Genomic DNA, 20,507 nt, shown 5'->3' on the forward strand with positions numbered 1-20,507 from the left:
CTTGGGATGGTTTCTGTGAATTAGTTTATGGAATGTCAAAATTGTTAATAATCTCCATTACTCTTAGGTAAACATTGCAACTTCGGCAATTTCAAACGTCGAATGTGCCCATATTCCGCATCTCAGCCCAACTGTAATTCCTACGCTGCAAAATGAGTCGTTTTTATTGTCTCCAAATAATGGGAATCTGGAAGTTCTTACAGGGTTGGGTACTTCACACATCAATGGGAAACCTGCTTGTGATGAATTTGATCAACTGATCAAAAATATGGCCCAGGTAAGAGCATTTCTTCATGTTAGCTGTGATAGAAGGTATTATATCTTAAGAGTGTAATCTGGTCCTGGATAATTTGAAGACTATTTATATATTTACTTTATATATGTTAAATATACACATCAGATATTATATATTATGTTAAATATATTTTAAAGTACTTTGTTTATGAAGACATAATATCTGAAAAAAATGGAATGAAAAAGACGTAAATTTTGTGAGCTTGGGTGGTTCAGAGATTTTTCTATTCCTTTTTTTTAGTATAGCATTTTACACTGAGCTTTATATATTATGTTCCAGAAATATTCTTGAGGATAAATAAAATGTCTCTTTCTAGGTGATGAGTGACAAAGATTATCTTAGGAAAAATATTTTTATTTTTGTCGATTTTTAAAAACAGAATAATGCCACTAATAAGATGACTGTGAGTGCAGTGATTGGCATTTAATGACCATTTTTGCTTCTTTTCCTGAGCAGGGTCGCCACATTGAAGTTTTCGAACTCCTCAAACCTCCCTGTGGAGGCCTTGGGTTTAGTGTTGTGGGACTAAGGAGTGAGAACCGGGGAGAACTGGGAATATTTGTGCAGGAGATCCAGGAGGGCAGTGTGGCTCACAGGTGAGACTGTCTCCTCTGTTTCTGACACCACAGTCAGAAGGTGTTGATTAGCTTGGGAGAATTTCGAGAAACAAAAATGAATAAAAACAGATAAAAAACTGAATGTAACCTGCTGTTAACTAGTTTTTAGAAATCATGAAATCATTAACATTATTATGGTAAAAAAAAAGAAAGTCCTTTGAAAGGAGAGTCCTTCTTAAATGTTTAACTAAACATTTTTTAATAAGGAAAGAAAAATTTGAGCAGGACTTTATTCTCACTGTTATTAAATGTGCTCTTTTGATTTGATTTTAAATTACAGTGTAGAAAAGTATACGCATGACCTATGATAATTTGAGCTATGTTTTCTTAATGTACTCAAAGCAGCAAGTAAGTATATGCATCTCTGCTTTCGTTTGTGGAAGATAAGGACACCTCACATATGTTGTATAGATTGAGTGGGTAGCTGAAAAGTAGACTTTAACCTGGGAGGGGTTGATTAGGGGTGGGTCAACTGGATCCAGTCCACATACATTGTCCCTTCCGGTTTTATTGAGATATAACCGACATGTAGCACTGTGTAAGTTCAAGGTGTACAGCATAATGATTGGACTTAACATCGTGGAATGATTATCACAATAGGCTTAGTGAACATCATCTCATATAGATACAAAATGAAATAAATAGAAAAAACATTTTAAAAAGTAGAACAGGAGAACAGTTACCAAGTGTGGGTGTCAGAAAACAGAATGAAAAAAACCGTGAAATGCACGCCAAAGCTGTCATTTTCTTGAGAGCTGTCAGTTATCTTTTACCTCCTTTTTCAATCTTAGAGATGGAAGATTGAAGGAAACTGATCAGATCCTTGCTATTAATGGACAGGCACTTGATCAGACAATTACACATCAGCAGGCCATCAGCATCCTGCAGAAAGCCAAGGATAATGTCCAGCTGGTTATCGCCAGAGGCTCATTGCCGCAGCTGGTCAGCCCCATAGTTTCCCGTTCTCCATCTGTGGCCAGCACAATTTCAGCTCACTCGAATCCGGTGAGTACATTAGAGTTTAAAGAGGAGCAGAACATATTTTTCTAGGTCTCTTTGGTTTTGTACAGGTTCTTTGTACTTCTTGGATTTTTGCCTTTTTGTTCTTTTCTCTCTCTTTAGCCTAGAATACTTTTTTATGTTATTATGATTAAGTTTCTGACTTCTAAAAAAGCTTTTTCTTTTCTTTATTTTCTTTTAACTTGACATCGTTCCTTAAAAAAAAATTAGTTCCTTAAAAATGGACTCTATCTGTAAACAAATGTAATCTCGATTTTGCTTCGTAAGTTGTTAACAGTTAGCTGTCAGAGACTTTAAGTCATCTAATTAGGAATCCTGTGTATCAGGATTTATGCAGAAAAAATTCTTCACAGCTAAGTAGGCTTTTTTTTTTCCTTTTTCCTTGATCTTTTTTTTTTTTTTTTTTAAAGTTCTGTAAAGAATCTTGCAAATTGCTGTCTGCTTTTACCTGGTTAAATGCGGCAAATTGGTAATTTCAGGAATGATGATACCATTAGCAGTGACAGTCTGTTGAAAGGGAAGTGCACCACATGAAAGGGACACTGTTAAGGCTCAGTATTATGTCTCAGCTCTTTAATTATTTAATACTAGTCACAAAATAATATTCACAAGAATTTCAACTGAGAAAAATTTTAGTTTTCCTTCAGATTCATATGGGAGCTTTGTTTTCAGGTTCACTGGCAGCATGTGGAAACTATTGAATTGGTGAATGACGGTTCTGGTCTGGGATTTGGCATCGTAGGAGGAAAAGCAACTGGCGTGATCGTGAAGACCATCCTGCCTGGAGGAGTGGCTGATCAAGTAAGCTGCTCCAGCAGGTCTTTTATGCTGTTTTGTCACAAAATTCGGCTTCGTCCTTTACGTGTTAGAAAGAAGAAACGGGCCTTAGATAATGTCAAGGAAGCTGAGTTGGAACATTCTGGGCTGTTTGTAAAGTGTTTTTTCTTAGACATGGGGAGAAAAACATTTGAAAAGAGACTTTGACTTCAATTACAGATACAGATAGTGATCACAGACTAAAGCCCGGGGGGTTGTTTTGATCATCGTAGAGGTAGCTATCCCTTATTTTATGATCCTATATCAGATTTATAAGCCTCGGTAGTTGTTTTATAGCCACAAGGCATCATGGGAAAAAGAATACATCATCACTGGAGGAAAAAGCAAGATTCATCTTATTTATCCCTTTAGTGATGGGTCACTTTTATATGGAGCACAGCCTGTTTTTATGTAGAGAAGTTCATTAAAGCATTGCCATTTATGCTGTGTAACATTGTTAGAATATATGTGAGAAAACTGTAAAATTACTGATTATGATGTATATTTTAATTTGACAAGTTCTGCTAGTCTCTCTTTTGCTTTGGTTATAACATTTTATTTATAAAACTGTTTGCTTTTGCATTTATATTTGAACTTACTTAGAAAGTCAGGTTTATCAAGTATTCATATTCATAAGTGAAAGTCAGATTTATGGGCAACCTTATCCACAGAGGTATATATGACATAATACAATGATATGCACAGTTTCTTCCTTCCATGATATGCCTGTATCAAGCAGTATCCAGTGAAATTTCTCTAATTGACCAGCTTGCAATAAATAAGCTTAATCTTCTATATAAAGCTTCACGGTACATTACTGTAGGTACTTGCCATATGTCACTTTTTAAAATTCAAATTTGAATTAATTAAAATGGAATAAAATTACCAGCTCAGTTCCTCAGTTTGGCTAGCTGTATTTCAAGTGCTCTGTAGTCACATGTTCCTTGTAGCTGCCATATTGGACAGTGCAGAACATTTTCATCATTGCAGAAGGTTCTAGTGGACAGTGTTTGTATGGAAGCTTATAAGAATGCTGTTCACTTCCCTCAATCTGTCTAAATTTACATCTCACAAGGATTTCATCTGCAAATGAGTTCTTCAGGGATATTTATAATCGAAATGGCAAGGCAGAAGATTGTGGTATTCACTCAGTGCTTTTTTGTGGTTCATACCATATTCTGAGTAATACATATTTGTATGGTGAGTTATACTTCGTCTTTCCTAAATGGCAGTTTCTCTTTTTTTGTATATCTCAAAAATTTCACAGAAAGGCTAATATTTTTTTGCGTTAAGTGGGTAGAAAACAATTTGAAAAGCTCATACTGACTATTGAGTTTAAGAATATTTGTGAATTTCATTGACTTCTGTCACATTGAATGATGTTAGGATGCTTCAAAAGACAGTTAACATTACAACCACATGTTTAATGTACCATGATTGGTAATTCATATCATGGCTTTATTTGGTTATTATTCCCATTCCCTCATTTAGGATTTTTCTGATGAAGTTAATAATAGTAGAAGCCTGATTAATCAGACCCTTTTTACTTATTAGCATGGGCGATTGTGCAGTGGTGACCACATTCTAAAGATTGGTGACACAGATCTAGCAGGAATGAGCAGCGAGCAAGTAGCCCAAGTCCTCCGACAGTGTGGAAATAGAGTCAAGCTGATGATCGCACGAGGTGCCATAGAAGAGCCTACAGCATCCACCTCTCTGGGTGTCACGCTGTCCTCATCCTCCTCTTCGACGCCAGAGATGCGAGTAAGTCAATAAAAACAGTTAATGGGAAAGTCAGACTGTAGCACTTAGATGACAGTGGTGTTTATTTATAAACTAGACTTATTAATGTTCGTATATTAATGCTAAAGAATGAAACAAAATTCAAATGTACAGATGTTTCAGCACTAATTATTAATTAGGAACAAGTGTATAACAGGTGAAAGGTTGCTTAAAAATCCTTGTTCACTATTTTACGTTTTTCTCTAAGCAGCACTTTTATGAGGATAATGTTTTGAAATATGGATGAAATTTTAAAGAATTATTTGCTACTAATACCTAAAATGTTTAATTGTTTCTCTTATTTGGAAGCTCCTCTATAAGGTGGGCTGTAAATTCCAGTCATTCTGTTTCTTTTCTTAGTGTCTTTTTTGTGGCGGGAATGGATGAATAAAGCATACTAAAACCTTTCAGTGTTATTGTTTTAAGGTAGAACTGTTATCAGATTCGTAGTGAGAAGTGGCTATTCTTGACCCAGTTATATAATTTTTTAAACTAAAGTTATACTTTGAGGGTTGTAACAGAAGCTTTATTCATAGGCATAGCAGTCCATCTTTGTTCTTAACTTGATATGAAAAACTGGGACATTTCAAAATTATTGGAATGTGATGATTATCTCAAATAGTTCAGGTCACAGGACTATAGTGTATGAATATCAACAAAATGATTTTCCCCAGAAATTTCTTAAATATTTAAGAAGAGAATTACACTCAATTTCTAGACGAGCTTTATAGCAAATGCAAGTTTTGCGTTCCTTTCTCATAGATCTAAAAACATCTCTGTGCTTTTTTCTATTACAGTTTTTTTTTCTAACACAGTTGCTACAAATTCTTTCTTTAATATCCTAACCTCCTCCACAAACCCTTGAAAACTTTATTAGAACACTTAAAATTTCCATGATTCTGTTGTTTTTAGGATTCAGTTTGGTTGCTATTTTTTACAGGGAGAAAGAAGGAAAGAAAGAAAGCCTGTTTATGAAAGTATTTAAATGGCATTCTTTTGTGGTAAACAAAACATTTTATTCAGCAATATATAAATGAATGCAATACCGAAAACCACTTGATGTAATTGAAAGCTTAGAAGAATATCTATTCTGTGCATATCATCATTTCTGAAGCTTGTGCCCCTTTTAAAACCATTCGATAGTCAAATTGCCACCCTCTAAAATAGCGCTCGCACAAGTCTTATTAAAAATAGAAAACACATTTGTTTCAATTGAAGCAGATTTCATCCTGTCATTTTCTTGTAATTATCTAAACTTTAAACTTTCGCTAAGTTTGCACAGATAATTATATGCAATGGAAAAAAAATGAAACTTTACTATAGAATTAAATCTCATTTAGGTGGACTATCAGTGAGATATAGTCAGAGTGTGCTTAAACTAGATCAGAAAGTGTTACCAGCCAGCCCCAACCTGCATGTCCTTTTGAACTACAGGATTCGTTCTGTTGTGATCTTTCTGGGGTTCCTGTGGAATCTGCTGACACCACACTAGTATATAATGCCAACAGCTTGTTGCTGACTTATTACATTAGTCCACTCATGCTTAATTCAGAACCCTGCGGTCCAATATATAATAACAGTGATGCATATTAGAGAAACATGCTTTCAGCTATCGTTCTAGGAATGAAGGAAATCAGTTGTGGAAGGCATGCTTTCCTTAAAAAAAGCTTTTCATATTAAATTGTGAATTTATAAAGCAAATACAATTTTAAATTAGCTCTTTGGTACATTTCAGTGGTTTTGAAAATAATCAGTCTACTAGTCATATATCTAGAAGACAGATTCATATTCATGGCATTAGAATCAGCTACCAACTTAAGCTGGTAATAACAGCATGTCCTGAGTGGACACTATGGCCCCTACGCTCTAGGAGGGATTGACATACTGTGCAGCATTTAATGCAAGGACTCTGCAACCAGCTCGTCTGCATCTGAATTCTGCCTCTGCTAGATTGCTTGCTGTTTGTTCTTGGAAAAGTTTATGTTCCTCGGTTTCCCCAGAGAAAAATTGACAGTAATTGTACCCACCTCCTAGGCTTATTCTAAAGAGTAAATGAGTTGGGACATGTCAAGTACCTGTTACATAAATACTGCTCAGTAAATGTTAGCTGGACTTGTTTGTATCCCTGATGGGCAGTTGAGTAAAGTGACGCTTAGAAAAATTCAGTGGCAAAGCTAGGTTTGAACTTGTTGATGTGAATTCAAAACATGAGTTATTTCAACTGTATTACATCCTGACTCCTTCAAAAATGAAGATGAGCCATCTCTGAAAGTAGAATTTGTCAATAAGAAACTATATGAGTTTTTATATTTTGTGCACACAAACAGTTATGTATTTATCTGAAGAGGGTGGGGTTCAGCTTTACTGCTGACATTCATTTTTAGTAAAAATGCCGTGCTCAAGCATCTGGTCAAGACTGAAGGAGTAACTCCTGTTACAGTTCTCTAAAAGAATTTTCTGACACTCAGCTGTATCATATTCTTCCTAAACAAAGGTTGTGGCTTTAAAAAGCTTATCTTGTTTGTTTACATGTTTATTTCTCTGTATATTTATTTATAAATTTTATTTCAGGTTGATGCTTCTACTCAGAAAAGTGAAGAAAATGAGACATTTGATGTAGAACTCACGAAAAACGTCCAAGGATTAGGAATTACCATTGCTGGTTACGTTGGAGATAAAAAATTAGGTAGTTTTTGAACATGAGTATTTTATTTCTTTTACCTTGGCAATTACTTCTAATATCATCGTCTTATGAAATGTTGAATCAACATAATATATTTTCAGATTTTTGGATAAACTGATTGAAAACTTCCTTAGGAATAATTTAATGCTAGTGATTGATACTATTTTTCAGACAAAACCGTTGTCTTATTCTGTAGGTGATGTTTCTCCTAGTGGTTTTGTTTGTGTGGTTTGTTGACTTACATCTATTTAAAGTTAGGACTTTAAATTTGGAGAACAGAGGATGGATACTCTTTTGAGTGTGCTTTGTGGATAGTAAAACAAAACATTTCTATTGTTTCTAATCTTAGAACCTTCAGGAATCTTTGTAAAGAGCATTACGAAGAGCAGTGCTGTTGAACATGATGGAAGAATCCAAATTGGGGACCAAATTATAGCAGTAAGTAACACGTTTAATGACAGCTTCGTTAATTTTCATGGTTGAGAAATGCATCCTCCTAGTTTACTTGGTTTTGAGAACTGCTGGTAGCTCTGTACTAATTGAAGCTTGCCTTGGTGATTTAAGGCTGTCATTCCAATTACTCATTTTATTATTTTGTGGCAGTAAGAGCATTGGATAGAACATATACTGATCTCAGTTCTAAAGGTGGGACTCTTTCTTGAATAAATTCTGATATATCTGATTTCTGGTTTTAATGAGGTTGTTACATTAATAATCATATTTATATTTTAGTTGCAGATGCTCCAAAGCTAAAGACCAAATGTTATAACCTTTAGTATACTTGAATCTAAATTTGGGATGCGTGCATTTTTTTTTTAACATCAGCAGAATGATACTCTGATTGTTGTCACCATGACCAGGGCTTATTTTAGCTGTAAGAGTATAAAGAATAGTAATTTAAAAAAAAAATCCAACCTCTCTTCTCTTAATTAGATCAAGCTCATCATTATTATCCTAGTAACATTAGTATGTTTTGGTACCATATGGCTATACAAGGTAGTGTAAAAAGAATCCAGCTCTCATTTCAGTGTTCACTAGAAACCGGACTACCCTAAGTGCTTCTCAGAGCACACATCCAAGAGACCCTGCATCAAGGGCTTTCTGATGAAGTAAGTTTAGGAAAAACTGCATGTGATAATGGTTCCTTAAGAATTCACATTGCACATTGAAAAGTCAAAGACTGATGAGTTCTGCAATAAAGAAACTTGTTTAACTCTTTTGCTTCACAGTTTCTAAAACTTTTGTAATCATGGATTATTTCTTTCCTCAAACATATACTAATATTCTTTGGAATACATTTTGGGGAATGCTGATCTATCTTAATATGTATTTGTTTGTGTGTACTTAATCTCTGTTGTTTCCTTTGGCATCATAGTAAAGATGTAGAATGTTACGATAGAAGAGTCCTTGTGCATTGCAGCTTTACTCACAGCAGCTAAGATGAGAAGGTGACCCCGATGTCCACCTAGGGACAAGTGGATAAACAAAACCTGCATAGATAAACCTTGAGAACATTATGCCCAGTAAAAAAAAGCCGGGCACAAAAAGACAAATACTGTGTGTTTCCACTTAGATGAGGCATCTGACGTAGTCAAACTTAGAGAAACAGAAAGTAGAACAGTTACTGTGAGTGACTGGATAGAGGGGGAAGTGAACTGCTCAGTGGGTGTAGAGTTTCAGTTTTGCAAGATGATAATGTTCTGGAGGTCTGTTGTATAGCAGTGTGAATGTACTTAACACTACTCAAAATGGGTAAGGTGGTTAATTCTGTTACGTGTTTTCTACATCAATTTAAAAAAAGGTAGAGATGTTCTTTATCTCTGCCCTTTGCTTCTCCATTGTAATTCCCTGACTCTTCTTGGGCTAAGTTCTAGAAAACTCCTAACTACATCTGTTCACCTCTTGAAATCTGCTCTGAAGACCACATGTGCCTGCCACCTAAGGCGGCTGTGTTCTGGAAAAGAGCTTTCCCTGTTGTATCTCCATTTTAACATACAAGGAAAATTAACTACATTTTTATTTTGGAGGAAAAGGAGGTAGGGAGAGGGAATGAATCCGTATCTGATAAAGAATTACATATTGAAAACATAGGTAATGTACTCCCTCCCCCATACTGTATATTTTAATCCAGTAGAAAGCTTTTTTAAAAACTCAGCTTTACTGAGATAGAACTCACAGAAAATACAGTTCATCCATTTAAAGTATGTAATTCAGAAGCTCTTGGCATCCTCACAGCTGTGCATCCATTATCACAACCAACTTTGGAACATTTTCTTTATCTTTTAAAGAGACCCACACCCATTAGCAGTTACTCCTTCATTCCCGCATCCTCCCAGCCCTAGACAAACATCAGCCTACTTTCTGTCTCTGTAGACTTGCCTGTTCTGGACATTTCTTATAAATTGAATCATTCAGTAGGTGGTTCTTTGTGATTTGCTTCTTATGTTTAGCATAAGGTTTTCAAGCTTCATCTGTGTTGCAGCAGGTATCGGTTCTTAATATCTTTTTATAGCTGAATAATATTCCACTGTGTAGGCATACTACATTTTATTTATCCATTCATCAGTTGATAGACATTTGGGTTGTTTCCACTTTTGGGCTATTATGGACAATGCCACTATCAATATTCATATGCAAGTTTTTGGTGGATGTATATTTTCATTTCTCTCGAGTATATACTTAGGAGTATGGAATTGCTGGATCATATAACTCTATGTTTAACCGTTCTGCAAGAACCAGGATTCCTTTATCTACAAAACTGGGATAAGGTAACATCCCTTCTGTGATTTTTAGGACAATCGAAAGAGTAATTTATTTAAGATACCTAGTATACTTGGCATGTAAGTACATTTTAAATAATCAAGCAGGTATTTATTGAGAGCCTGAAATGATGCACATTTAAAGTGTCTCATAGAAACTTCCTTTCAAGCTTGTTGTTTTCATTCTGATATAAATGGAGTCTCAAATGTAATTTTGCCAAGGCCTGGTCAGTACTGAAGGAAATTGTTGGCTCAGAAGTGGAAGCTCCGTTCTTCTGAAGTCTTCTTGTTTTCGATAAAATCACTTGTCTTTGCTCTCACCAGTGTTCTGATTTTCAGGTTTTAGCTGCCCTCTCTTACTTCAAAGTTAGAGGCGTCTCAGACTCCCAGAGAAAATCATGCAGTACTTTTGATCATGCATTCATTTTGTGCAAAACACCACCATCTTGTGGGCTTTGGAGATTTGAGTAATAAAGGTCTTCACACTAGTTGCATTTTCACAACTGCTGTCTTTTTTTTTTTTTTTCCAATTTTTTCTTGGCAGCAGCTGTTGAAACTATGCTCTGTTTTAATTTTGTAATTGTTGAGATGGAAAGAAAATTAAGAAATTGTTCCTTACTATCTGAGGAAGTATTGTTTTAAAACATGAAACTTTTGTTATAAGATTCCTGGTTTACAAATTGTACTCTGTTGACCCCTAGGGTTTCACTGTAGACATTACAGGAGAGGGGATAGAGCAAATGGGACTTTTTTTTTTGGCACATTATATGTTGGTATTCTATGTAAGAATTGTTTAATAAAAGGACTCTGTTTTTCTTTTTCAAGTTAACCAAACTTGTCATTAGATAAAATTACGTACTCATTCTGAATAGAAGTTTCTCCAAGTTACTGATGTAAGGACTTGTCTTCCATGGTTTCCAGTTTTATTACACTGTTTTTTCTGTTATTATATTTTTATTATTCTGTCCAAAAGGGTATCAACAAGGTAGAGGTGGGAGGAAAGAGGAGAGAGATACCTGTGTTTAAGTTGCCGTTTAGCTCAAAAGGATCATATGAGATTACATAACTTGCAGAGTATAAGGTGGATCATTTAGATCAGAGGTCTCTAGATTTTTGACTGAGTACCTCCATCAGTTAAAAATATATATATAAATTCTTCCTTTCTCCTTCCTCTTTTCTCTGTATATTCTTATATGACATATTGTTTTATATATATTATGTTTTGTTTTATATATATAAATATATGTATTGTCTCATATTAGTTAATGTATATATGTTTATATATAAAACAAGTGAGATTTCAAAATATGTTTGATTTAAAATTTTATTATAATCTTCCAGAAGCTTCTGCAGTGAGGGTACTTCATCTGGGAGACCACTGATCTAGGTCTAATGTAATCCCCATTTATTGACTAAATATTTGAATGCCTAATGTGGTCAGCACTGTGCTTAGAAAAGCATGACGCTTACACAGCCATTCTAGCTGTCGCAGTTCGAAAGGAATATCAATGGCTTTGAATTTCAACATTTAATTTATTGTTCCACTTTTCCAAAATGTTTTCAGTGTAATTTTATGAATTTAAAAATAAGGTGTTATAATCTTCATTTATTCCAAAATAGAATTTGATTTACAAACAAATCTTTGACATGTGAGCCAGTTCCCATTTGTGAGTATCTCCCATGTGAACAGCACCATATTTAGATGACACACTGCCTGTCCTCTTGGAGATTGCAGTCATAAACCATGTAATGACAGAGAATGTAAAATGAAATTTCTGTTAAGTGCTATGAAGGAGAAATGGTGAGCGGGACTTTAACTATAGTCAGGGACATGGAGATAGTTTAATTGTGGAAGTAACTGTTGAACTGAGATGTAAAGCAATTGTAGGTGTTTTCTAAGTGAATAGATGAGAAAGCACGTTGGCTGGAGTGGACTGTCTAGAGCCTAGACTGAGGGAACAGGACTTGCACAGACCTCATGGCTGAAGGGGGAGCTGCAGGTCAGGGGAATGGAAATGGTCGTCTAGGGCTCGAGGGCAGAGTCAGGGGCATTGTGCAGGATGAGGTCAGTGATAGGAGGTGGGGACAGTTGACACCATTCTAAGCCATGTTGAGAATCTGGAGCATTGTCCTAAGGAGTGTTCTATGGGAGGCACTGTTAGGTGACAGGATCATGTCTGTGGTTTGGAGAGATCACAGGGGCATCTTCAAGTATTTTGACATTTGTGAACTAGAAAAAGGGAAAAGCACATATATTTTTTGAAGAAGCCAAGAAATAAAAAGGAAGGTGGTTTTGTTGTCTTTCTTTCTTGAAAGCCAGTCTAAATATGATTTTGGAATTGGTCAGCACTCTCAGTGACCACTTTATTCCCTGTCTTCCCTAGTACCTCTCTATCTGGCAAGTCCTGCTTTCCAAACCTGGCTGTGCATTAGGGTCACCTGAGAAACATACAAAAAGATTTTAAATGGTATATCCTGGGCCCCACCCTAGAACTGCTGGCTCATTTCTAGACGTGAGACCCTTTATTCTGTACTAAAACAAACAAAACACTTCGAGTGATTCCAGTGCATCTGAGCTAGTACTGGTCCCCAGACAGGTGTTAGCGCCTTCCCCAGTCAGGGGAATACTCATTCCCAGTTCCCTTCTCACTGACAAGCAGTAACCACGCATTTGATGAGTTGGTAATACAAATATCCATTTATTTCTTTGTTTATTTCTCAATACATCATCTTCCTATTATAGGTAGATGGCACAAACCTTCAGGGTTTTACCAATCAGCAAGCAGTAGAGGTGTTGCGACACACAGGACAGACTGTGCACCTGACACTAATGAGGAGAGGAGCGAAGCAGGATGCTGAGCTCACCGTGGGGGAGGACGTCGCAAAAAGCACGGTCGCGTCTCCCATTAATGCCGGTGTAAGCAAAGGTGAGGCCACAGTAACCTGGTTTTCGGTTAGATTCTGACATCATTTTGATTTTTTTCTTCTAATTCTGAAATTATTTAAAGGATAGTTTTTAGTCTTAACTATTCGTTATGAACCAAGTAAAAAGGGAGTTTAATCAAGTTGGGATTAACTAGACCAGTGACGCGTCCGTTGGCTGTAGAATGGGCTCTGAGTAAAGCGGATTTCTGTCCCGTTCATGCAGCCACCACTTCTCATTTAGAAACATGTGCAGTTTACCTTTCTGCCCTCGCCTTACTCTTGGGTGTCATTGCCACGTTTTCCCTTCAGAGGCGAACTGTTCTGCCTAGATGATGTGTGTGGGCCCTAGGACGTTTCTAAACGCCCAGCCTTTCCTCAAAGGAATCAGCTTCAGTCCCACGTTTAGGCTTGGCTAGCTGGGACGGGACAGCCTGAGACTTAGTTGCATGTTCAGGAATGTCCTTCTTAAGCTGTTTGTACATGAATATCTGAAAATTCCTGAAATCCCCCTGCAGCTCACTGAGGTAAGGGTTCATTGGTAGAAGTCAGGCTGTTGGTTTGCAGGTGCTGTTTCATTTCTGACTATTGAGCATCCTGGTATTTATGCCGTCTGCGAGACAGGGAGGCATGTCCCATTAACAGGAGCACTTTCCTTTAAGTACACGTGGTTGTTGAAACGTTTACCTACAAAAAGCAAACTCCCATCTAGATGTTCAGATAAATAAAATGGGGTTTGAAAAATTCAAGTGCTTGATTATATTAGACATTAACTCCTAAAATCTTATCTTTAAGAAAATTATGAAGAAGATGAAGGTTCTTTATCTTCAGTAAGAAACACCAGTACATTACCAACTGAAGAAGAAGGTAAACACCTGGAGCCAGGTTATTATATATTCTTTACTTTTTTTTTTAGAGAAATTATTTTTATAAATGTGATTCTAACTCTAGATACATTGTAAATTACTAAAAAAAAAACTTTCAAAAAGAGATTATTGTAAGTCCTTATTTATAGATGTGATTAATTATTCTAGTAGTTTAAAATAGTTTATGTATAGCTGGCAGATTTTCTTGTTGAGTCAGTCTTTTTTTTCCTTCTACTTTTTAACGAGACCTTTAGGAATCATTCAGTTACATACATGGTTTTGTTCCAATCCCCTTAGTTCTTAAGATAGAGCCAACATGTCTCTTGAGCAAGTAATGATAAAGTTATAAAGTGTTTTTAAAATAAACGCAAGAGAATCTTTAAAGCGTAAGACCTTAGGAGTGAAACTCTCCATATTTTGGGGTCTTTTTCTTCTAAATTTTTCGAAAGTTCTAAATTTTGAAAGGAGTTATACAGAGAAATGATTACATCTTTCTGAGATTTCTCTCACTCTAAACCTAGAATTCATCAAACTTTTAAAAAATTGTTTAGAGCGGCATTGTGTTCTATGCAGTGATGCCAGAATCCTGCTGCCGTCTTTTTTAGTCTGAATACTGTTATGTCCTTCCCTCACCTGTTCTGTTGCTATAGGTGTTTGATAATTAAATCTGCTGGAAAAAGTCCAAGGCTCATCTTCCTTATGTGAATTCTGCCCTTCACTAAATATTTATATTGAGACTTTGAAGTTCTTTAAGATATTTACTCCTTTATTAGTAAAGGTTTTATTTTTCTGCTGAAAATTGCAATTTACCCTTTTTATTTTAAAGAAATATTTGTGTTTGCAGTGATTCCCAGGAGTGAAATGTGTAGGATTCACAGGTGTTAGTCAGATTCTGCCATTTTTACGCTAATAGGTGTAGTAGAAATTATTTAGGATTAACTGAATATCAGGAGTAGTGGGAAAGGATAAGAAACTTGGGATAGTAAGAGGGGACGGGTGTGCGGAATCATCTTGAAGGCTCAGCCATCTGTGTTGCTGTGCGGAATGTGCATATGCCTGTTGTGGGGGGGGCGTGTAGGCTTGTAATCAGGGTTCCCACATTCTTTTTAAAACAAAAATAAGGAAAAATTCTTAATGTTCTTAATGCATCTACCTTAGTGCTGGTCCTCAGACAGAGGATGAAATATTGTTACCTCTTCCACAAAATTTGACTCACTGTGTGAACCTGGACAAATCATTTGACTTCTCAGTAACATCAGAAGACTGGGCTTGATGATTTGGGGGATCTGCCTGAAATCTAGTTTTGAGGCAGTTGGGAAAGAGGTCGACTTGAGGGTTGTGTTATTGTAGGCTGTGTGTATGAATCCAAATCTCAGACTGTTGTTACCAGCAGCTGACAGATTCTCTCCTTCCTCAAATCCAAATCCCACCCTGCGTGAATCACTGCCCACCTGTGTAAACACAGCAGATGCAGAGAAAGGGGCTGTGGGAGGAGGTGGACTCAGCTGACCCTCCTTTTTCTAACCCTCATCGGGTTGAATGGTTTCCTGTCATCTGTGTTCACCCCTGCACAGTTATCCCTCTTTGAACTGAATATACTTTTGAAGAGAAAACACTCATTTAGGAAGCTAGTCTCCAAATTTTTCAAAAAATATGTATTTTATTGTTTCCAGTTTCTCAAGGAGAAAAAAAAATCATTTTATTAATTTAAAGCATAACAAACCTGAAAAATAAGCCTGGAGGAAAAGCTCATTCATTTCACTAATGAGGAGGCAGCAAATGAGAAATTGAATTTTGGAATACTCTTTAAATCTGAAATTTGAATGCTAAAAGTGATATTGAAAATCTCATTTAGAGAGTAGTGTCTTGTACAGGTTTGTTTTTTTCTTTAGAAGACAACCTTTATGAGTAAAACTATGATGACATGGAAAATTTGAAAATGACTTGGAAATGTTTCTCAATCAGTTTATTTTAGCTAAACTGTTTTAAATCAGTATTGTTTGCATAATTTGCTTAGTGATTTTCTTTTCTATTTTTTTCTTTCCCTTTGGCCAATTAGTAGGATTCCAATTATAGGATTTTAATAACATGTTTTCTGTTTTTCATTGTTTCTTATTATTTATATTTTCTTATTGTACATACAGTCACATATATTATTTGTTAATTCCTTGTTTGTTATTGCTAAGGTGTAGCCTGCTCCCTTCTTTACTGTGTAGAACCAAGTGGAAATGAAATAGATTAACACAGAAGACGGCATGGCTTTTTACTGTAGAGTCACTGAGGGACTACCGAGTGAATTCTGGAGCTTAGAATCCTCGTTCTTTTAAATAAAAGTTAGGTAATACATGGATACTTCAATGGAAATATAGTTAAGACTGAAAAGATATCTCTTAAAAGAGAACAGTGTTGGAATGTATAGATGATAGGGTTCTAAACTGAATTATTAAAATGTGTAGAGAAATAAGAGTAACTCATATATTGGTTGGAGAGTCAGACTTGATACGGCAAACAGGTTCTGATCACAGGGTCCCTGTTACAGAACGTTAAGATACAGAGGCGTTTGTCGTACGTCACTGACTTAATCGTGTTGACTCTTTCAGGGTATCCGTTACTGTCAGCTGAGATGGGAGAAATAGAAGACGCGCGGCAAGAGGAAGCGGCCCTGCTGACCAAGTGGCAAAGGATTATGGGGATTAATTATGAAATAGTGGTAGGTCAACTTACCCTTCTAAAAAGTTAGCTGTGTAACTTTTTTTTTTGATGAGTTTATTTATTTATTTATTAACATTTTTTACTGATTTATAATCATTTTGCAATGTTGTGTCAAATTCCAGTGTAGAGCACAATTTTTCAGTTATACATGAACATATATTCATTGTCACATTTTTTTCTCTGAGCTACCATAAGATCTTGTGTATATTTCCCTGTGCTATACAGTATAATCCTGTGTAACTTTTTAACTGTATTTGAGCAGGAAGTTCATGACAGTAATAAAGATGGCTGTCATAAAGAGTCCTCGAGAATGTAGCACGTGCCCAGGGTTTTTTTCGAATACCTAAATGTGCTGATTCAGATGTTAAAAAATCCAACTTGGAGAAAGTCGGATTAACCAAGGAACTAAAATAAATGGGATGAAAGTTGTAGAACTTACAATCCATCAGTATGTCTGGCAGTGGTGTATGTTATATAGACACTGGGAAGGGTTTTTCTGATTCTTGTACCTGGGGAGTCCGGTGGAAGGAGTCAGAATAGAATGACAGAATTTTCTTAAAAATAAAACTGAAATTGTCACGACCTGTGTGCAGACTTGTGAAAGGGCTTTTTCCCACTCCCTCTTTGTCACTCTTCTGCACTTCTCTCCGGAAGGCATTTTATGCTGTATGCTTTTTTCATAGCACTTAAGCCGTCGTGAGTGTTCTATGTTTATTAACGGTTTGCACACCTAATGTAGCAATTGTAATCTGCTGTCCTAAAAAGATGTTTAACAAAATTGACGTAATTTACAAATCTTTAGATATATATCAACAGATTTCAGGGATTTCAAATGGAAAAATAAAATACTAGGTTAGGTAGAATTTTTCGTATTTCTTGTAATATTCAAGTAACTCTAGGTAAGAAGAGATAAAAGACAACAGATAATGATTTAAGGTTAATAATAACCAGCATTTATTGAGTACTTTGTGCCAGGCAGTATTCTTAGTGTTTTTTATATCCTCATGACAAAGATTTTTTTTAAGCGATCAAGTTAGTTAATAGTTAGATAATATTTGAGCAAGTTCAGCTGCTATGACCATTTTAAATTGAATCAAGGAACCATACAACAAGGTCCAGCTTAACTGTGGTTAATTTAACATGAAGAGAGAGTTGGAGGATTCCTTCTCCGGGGTAGGGGTAGGGTTAGCGTGGCCGGCACACGTGACTGCGGCTGTGCCTCTTCAGGTGGTAATTGAATAGTAAAGAGCACCCTTTCCCTAGGCCTTTTGTCACACACGTCAGATGGGAGACTGTGAACTTTTAACTGTCCTTTGTGCGCATGCTCTCCTGGTGGCACTTCCAGTCATCTATTGAGGGCCGAATGTTACTATAAGTAAGAAAGAACTAAGCTATATTGGCTTTCATCAGACAAAGGTAAATACGACATATTTTGGACTTCAGTAGTTTGCTCCATAGTTACACAGCACACATGAAACCATAGGAGGAGTGTGTAGTAGAGAGAAGGATTGATGGGCATGGTGAATGGGATCCTGGAGGGCTGCTCGGAGGGAGTGGTACCTAAATTGGGTTTTAAGGGGTAGAAGGATTTCATCCAGCATTAGATTTCAGAGTCAGATAATGTAGCTTCTAGCATTGACCCTGTGCTTGTTACCATTAAGACCTGAAAATGTCTATTATAATTACACAGTATTTTTCTTAGTCCCTCTATCCCTCAGTTCCCTTAGCTATAAAATAAAGGGGATGAAATAAATCATCTTTAGTATACCTTCTGATTTTAATATTGTAATTATTGGACTCTGTGAAAATGGTGATGTCCCAGCGTTCTTCACTATTTACATATTAGTGTAACAGTAGGAAATAGGAAGTTTTTTCTTTCTGTTTTAAGCTTTGATTCACTTTTAAAGACACGTGTTATCCCCTGGTACGTGTAAGGTCCAGAGGTTGGGGACTATAGGACCAGAGTGCTTAGGTACAAAGCAATTTTCTAGCTTTGGGACTCAATTGAAGGTGACTTCTCAGAACCTCTTTTTCCTAATTTGGGAAGAACAAGGACAGACATTGTACCTATTTATGAGAGGTAAGTGAGGTGATCTGTGTAATGGGGTTAGCACAGTCCCCAGCCCATGGGAAGTGCTGAGGGTATGTCTTTTCCATACTGTCGTTTGAGCTCAGACTTTTGATTTTGTCTCTGGTAACCACCATCTGTTATCAACATTGCTGCAGAGCATCTTGGGTGCTTGCAAGTGACTGCTTCCTTTTGGTTTGTGTTGGTTTAAGAAACCGACAGATGTCAGTACTCTTTCCAAGGCAAAGCTCCAGAGGTTTGCAGCTTTACAAGTTTTTGCAAAGTTGTGAGAAACTTGACCTTGAGGGTGAAGATAAAATACATGAGAAGAAAAACAAACAAATAAATGAAAGAACATTAGAATTGGGATGGTTTTTCTCCTTCCAGGTGGCCCACGTGAGCAAGTTCAGTGAGAACAGTGGGTTGGGGATAAGTCTGGAAGCAACAGTGGGACATCATTTTATCCGATCTGTTCTACCAGAAGGTCCTGTTGGACACAGCGGGAAGCTTTTCAGTGGAGATGAGCTACTGGAGGTAAGGAGTTACCCTGTTTTCCCCTCTGTAACTAAAATTCTGAAAAGGCTGCGGGAAGCTTAATGTGGTGAATAAGTAGCTCTTCTTTTAAATTTGTCCTCTAAAGGGAACTTGAGAGAGATACACAAATAAAAATTCACCCAAAGTGAAATTTCCAATCTTTATGTATATTGAGTTTCACACCTAACTCCATGTACGTGTGTGTTTTTTAATTTGTTGGGGTTTTTTTGATCTAGAGAACTATAAAAACTTTCTTTAAAATTTTTGAACATTCAGTTTTTAGAGTGGGTAATAAAATCACATATTTCAGAATCTCAAAGAACACAGTGATACACTTCAGCACAAAGTCTCTCTTCTCTCCCATTCCACATAATTTTCATCACCCCTTATTAGGTGTAATTACTGTTATAGTTGATTCTATGCAGTTTGCAGATATTTTTAATAAGTAAGAAAATTTGAGTATGTTCATTTCTCCTACTTTTAAAAACATGGTAGCATACAACATGTGCCATTTCCATTTTTTTTCACTTAATAATGATATAAAGTATTATTAAACATAAACTTCTCCTTTTCCCTTCCCCCTTTGGTAACGATGTTATTAACTCTTCCTTTCCAAACTATTACACTGGCATATGCAATGTGGGTGAAAGCTAGTGATTTTCCGGTGAGTGCTTTAGAAGGTCCAGTTCCAACAAGACTCTAAAGCTGCATGTCAGTGGTTTTAGATAACACTTCTCCCACGGGTCCAACTATGATGCTGAGCACAGCCGAGCTGTGGAAATCCCCTTAGTACAATTTATATTCATTTAATTAAAAGTTGCTTTATAGAGACTAGCATGGTGTGAAATGTTCTTTCTTGGATGGCGGCTCTTTTTGCACAGGTGAACGGCATAACTTTGCTTGGGGAGAGTCACCAAGATGTGGTGACTATTTTAAAAGAGCTGCCTATAGAGGTGACAATGGTGTGCTGCCGTCGAACTGTGCCAGCCACCGCCCGGCCAGGACTGGAGAGCCTGGACTTATGTGACATTGAACTAACAGAACAGGTATGAGATCTGCGGATGTGAGACTGAGCTGAATATGTAATGGAAAGGCTAAATGGCATTAAAACATTTTTAAGCCTCTTTTCTCTTACTTGATATTTGATTTCCTCACAAATCCCATGGCTTGTAGGGTAGATCTTGGGGTCAGACAGACCTGGGTTTGAACCAGGCTTGGCACGTAACTTGCTCTGTGATGTTGGGCAAGTCCTTCGTCTTTCTGAATCTCACTTTTCTCCTTTTTAAAATCTAAGTCATGATGACTGTCCTGGAGGGTTGCTCTATGTGATAAATGAGATAATGTAATATTAGATATTATTACATAATACCTGTGTGAATAATTTATTCACAGTATTCCTATGAAATAGGCACTCATTCCCTGCCCCCTTAACA

The 20,507-nt window shown here is 36.5% G+C and overlaps 1 protein-coding gene across 15 annotated transcripts in view; it reads left to right on the forward strand.

Moving 5' to 3' along the window:
- MPDZ (multiple PDZ domain crumbs cell polarity complex component) overlaps positions 1-20,507 on the forward strand; it is a 370,677-nt gene that overhangs the window by 271,965 nt on the left and 78,205 nt on the right. For 11 of the 15 annotated variants that reach the window (XR_012506350.1, XM_074361559.1, XM_074361558.1 and 8 more), the window contains 12 exons: positions 68-277; positions 752-891; positions 1,704-1,917; positions 2,605-2,733; positions 4,303-4,512; positions 7,102-7,216; positions 7,563-7,651; positions 12,716-12,899; positions 13,690-13,779; positions 16,361-16,470; positions 18,928-19,074; positions 19,956-20,120. Coding sequence is in view for 14 of the 15 variants with exons in the window: in XM_074361559.1 (XP_074217660.1) it covers positions 68-277; positions 752-891; positions 1,704-1,917; positions 2,605-2,733; positions 4,303-4,512; positions 7,102-7,216; positions 7,563-7,651; positions 12,716-12,899; positions 13,690-13,779; positions 16,361-16,470; positions 18,928-19,074; positions 19,956-20,120 (1,803 nt within the window). In the remaining variant the exon portion in view is untranslated. The remainder of the gene's footprint in view (positions 1-67; positions 278-751; positions 892-1,703; positions 1,918-2,604; positions 2,734-4,302; positions 4,513-7,101; positions 7,217-7,562; positions 7,652-12,715; positions 12,900-13,689; positions 13,780-16,360; positions 16,471-18,927; positions 19,075-19,955; positions 20,121-20,507) is intronic. The other 4 variants (XM_074361560.1, XM_074361562.1, XM_074361567.1 and 1 more) reach the window with 1 other exon arrangement.

The sequence above is a fragment of the Camelus bactrianus genome, chromosome 4, assembly GCF_048773025.1.
Source record: "Camelus bactrianus isolate YW-2024 breed Bactrian camel chromosome 4, ASM4877302v1, whole genome shotgun sequence".
In the NCBI taxonomy this organism is placed as follows: domain Eukaryota; kingdom Metazoa; phylum Chordata; class Mammalia; order Artiodactyla; family Camelidae; genus Camelus; species Camelus bactrianus.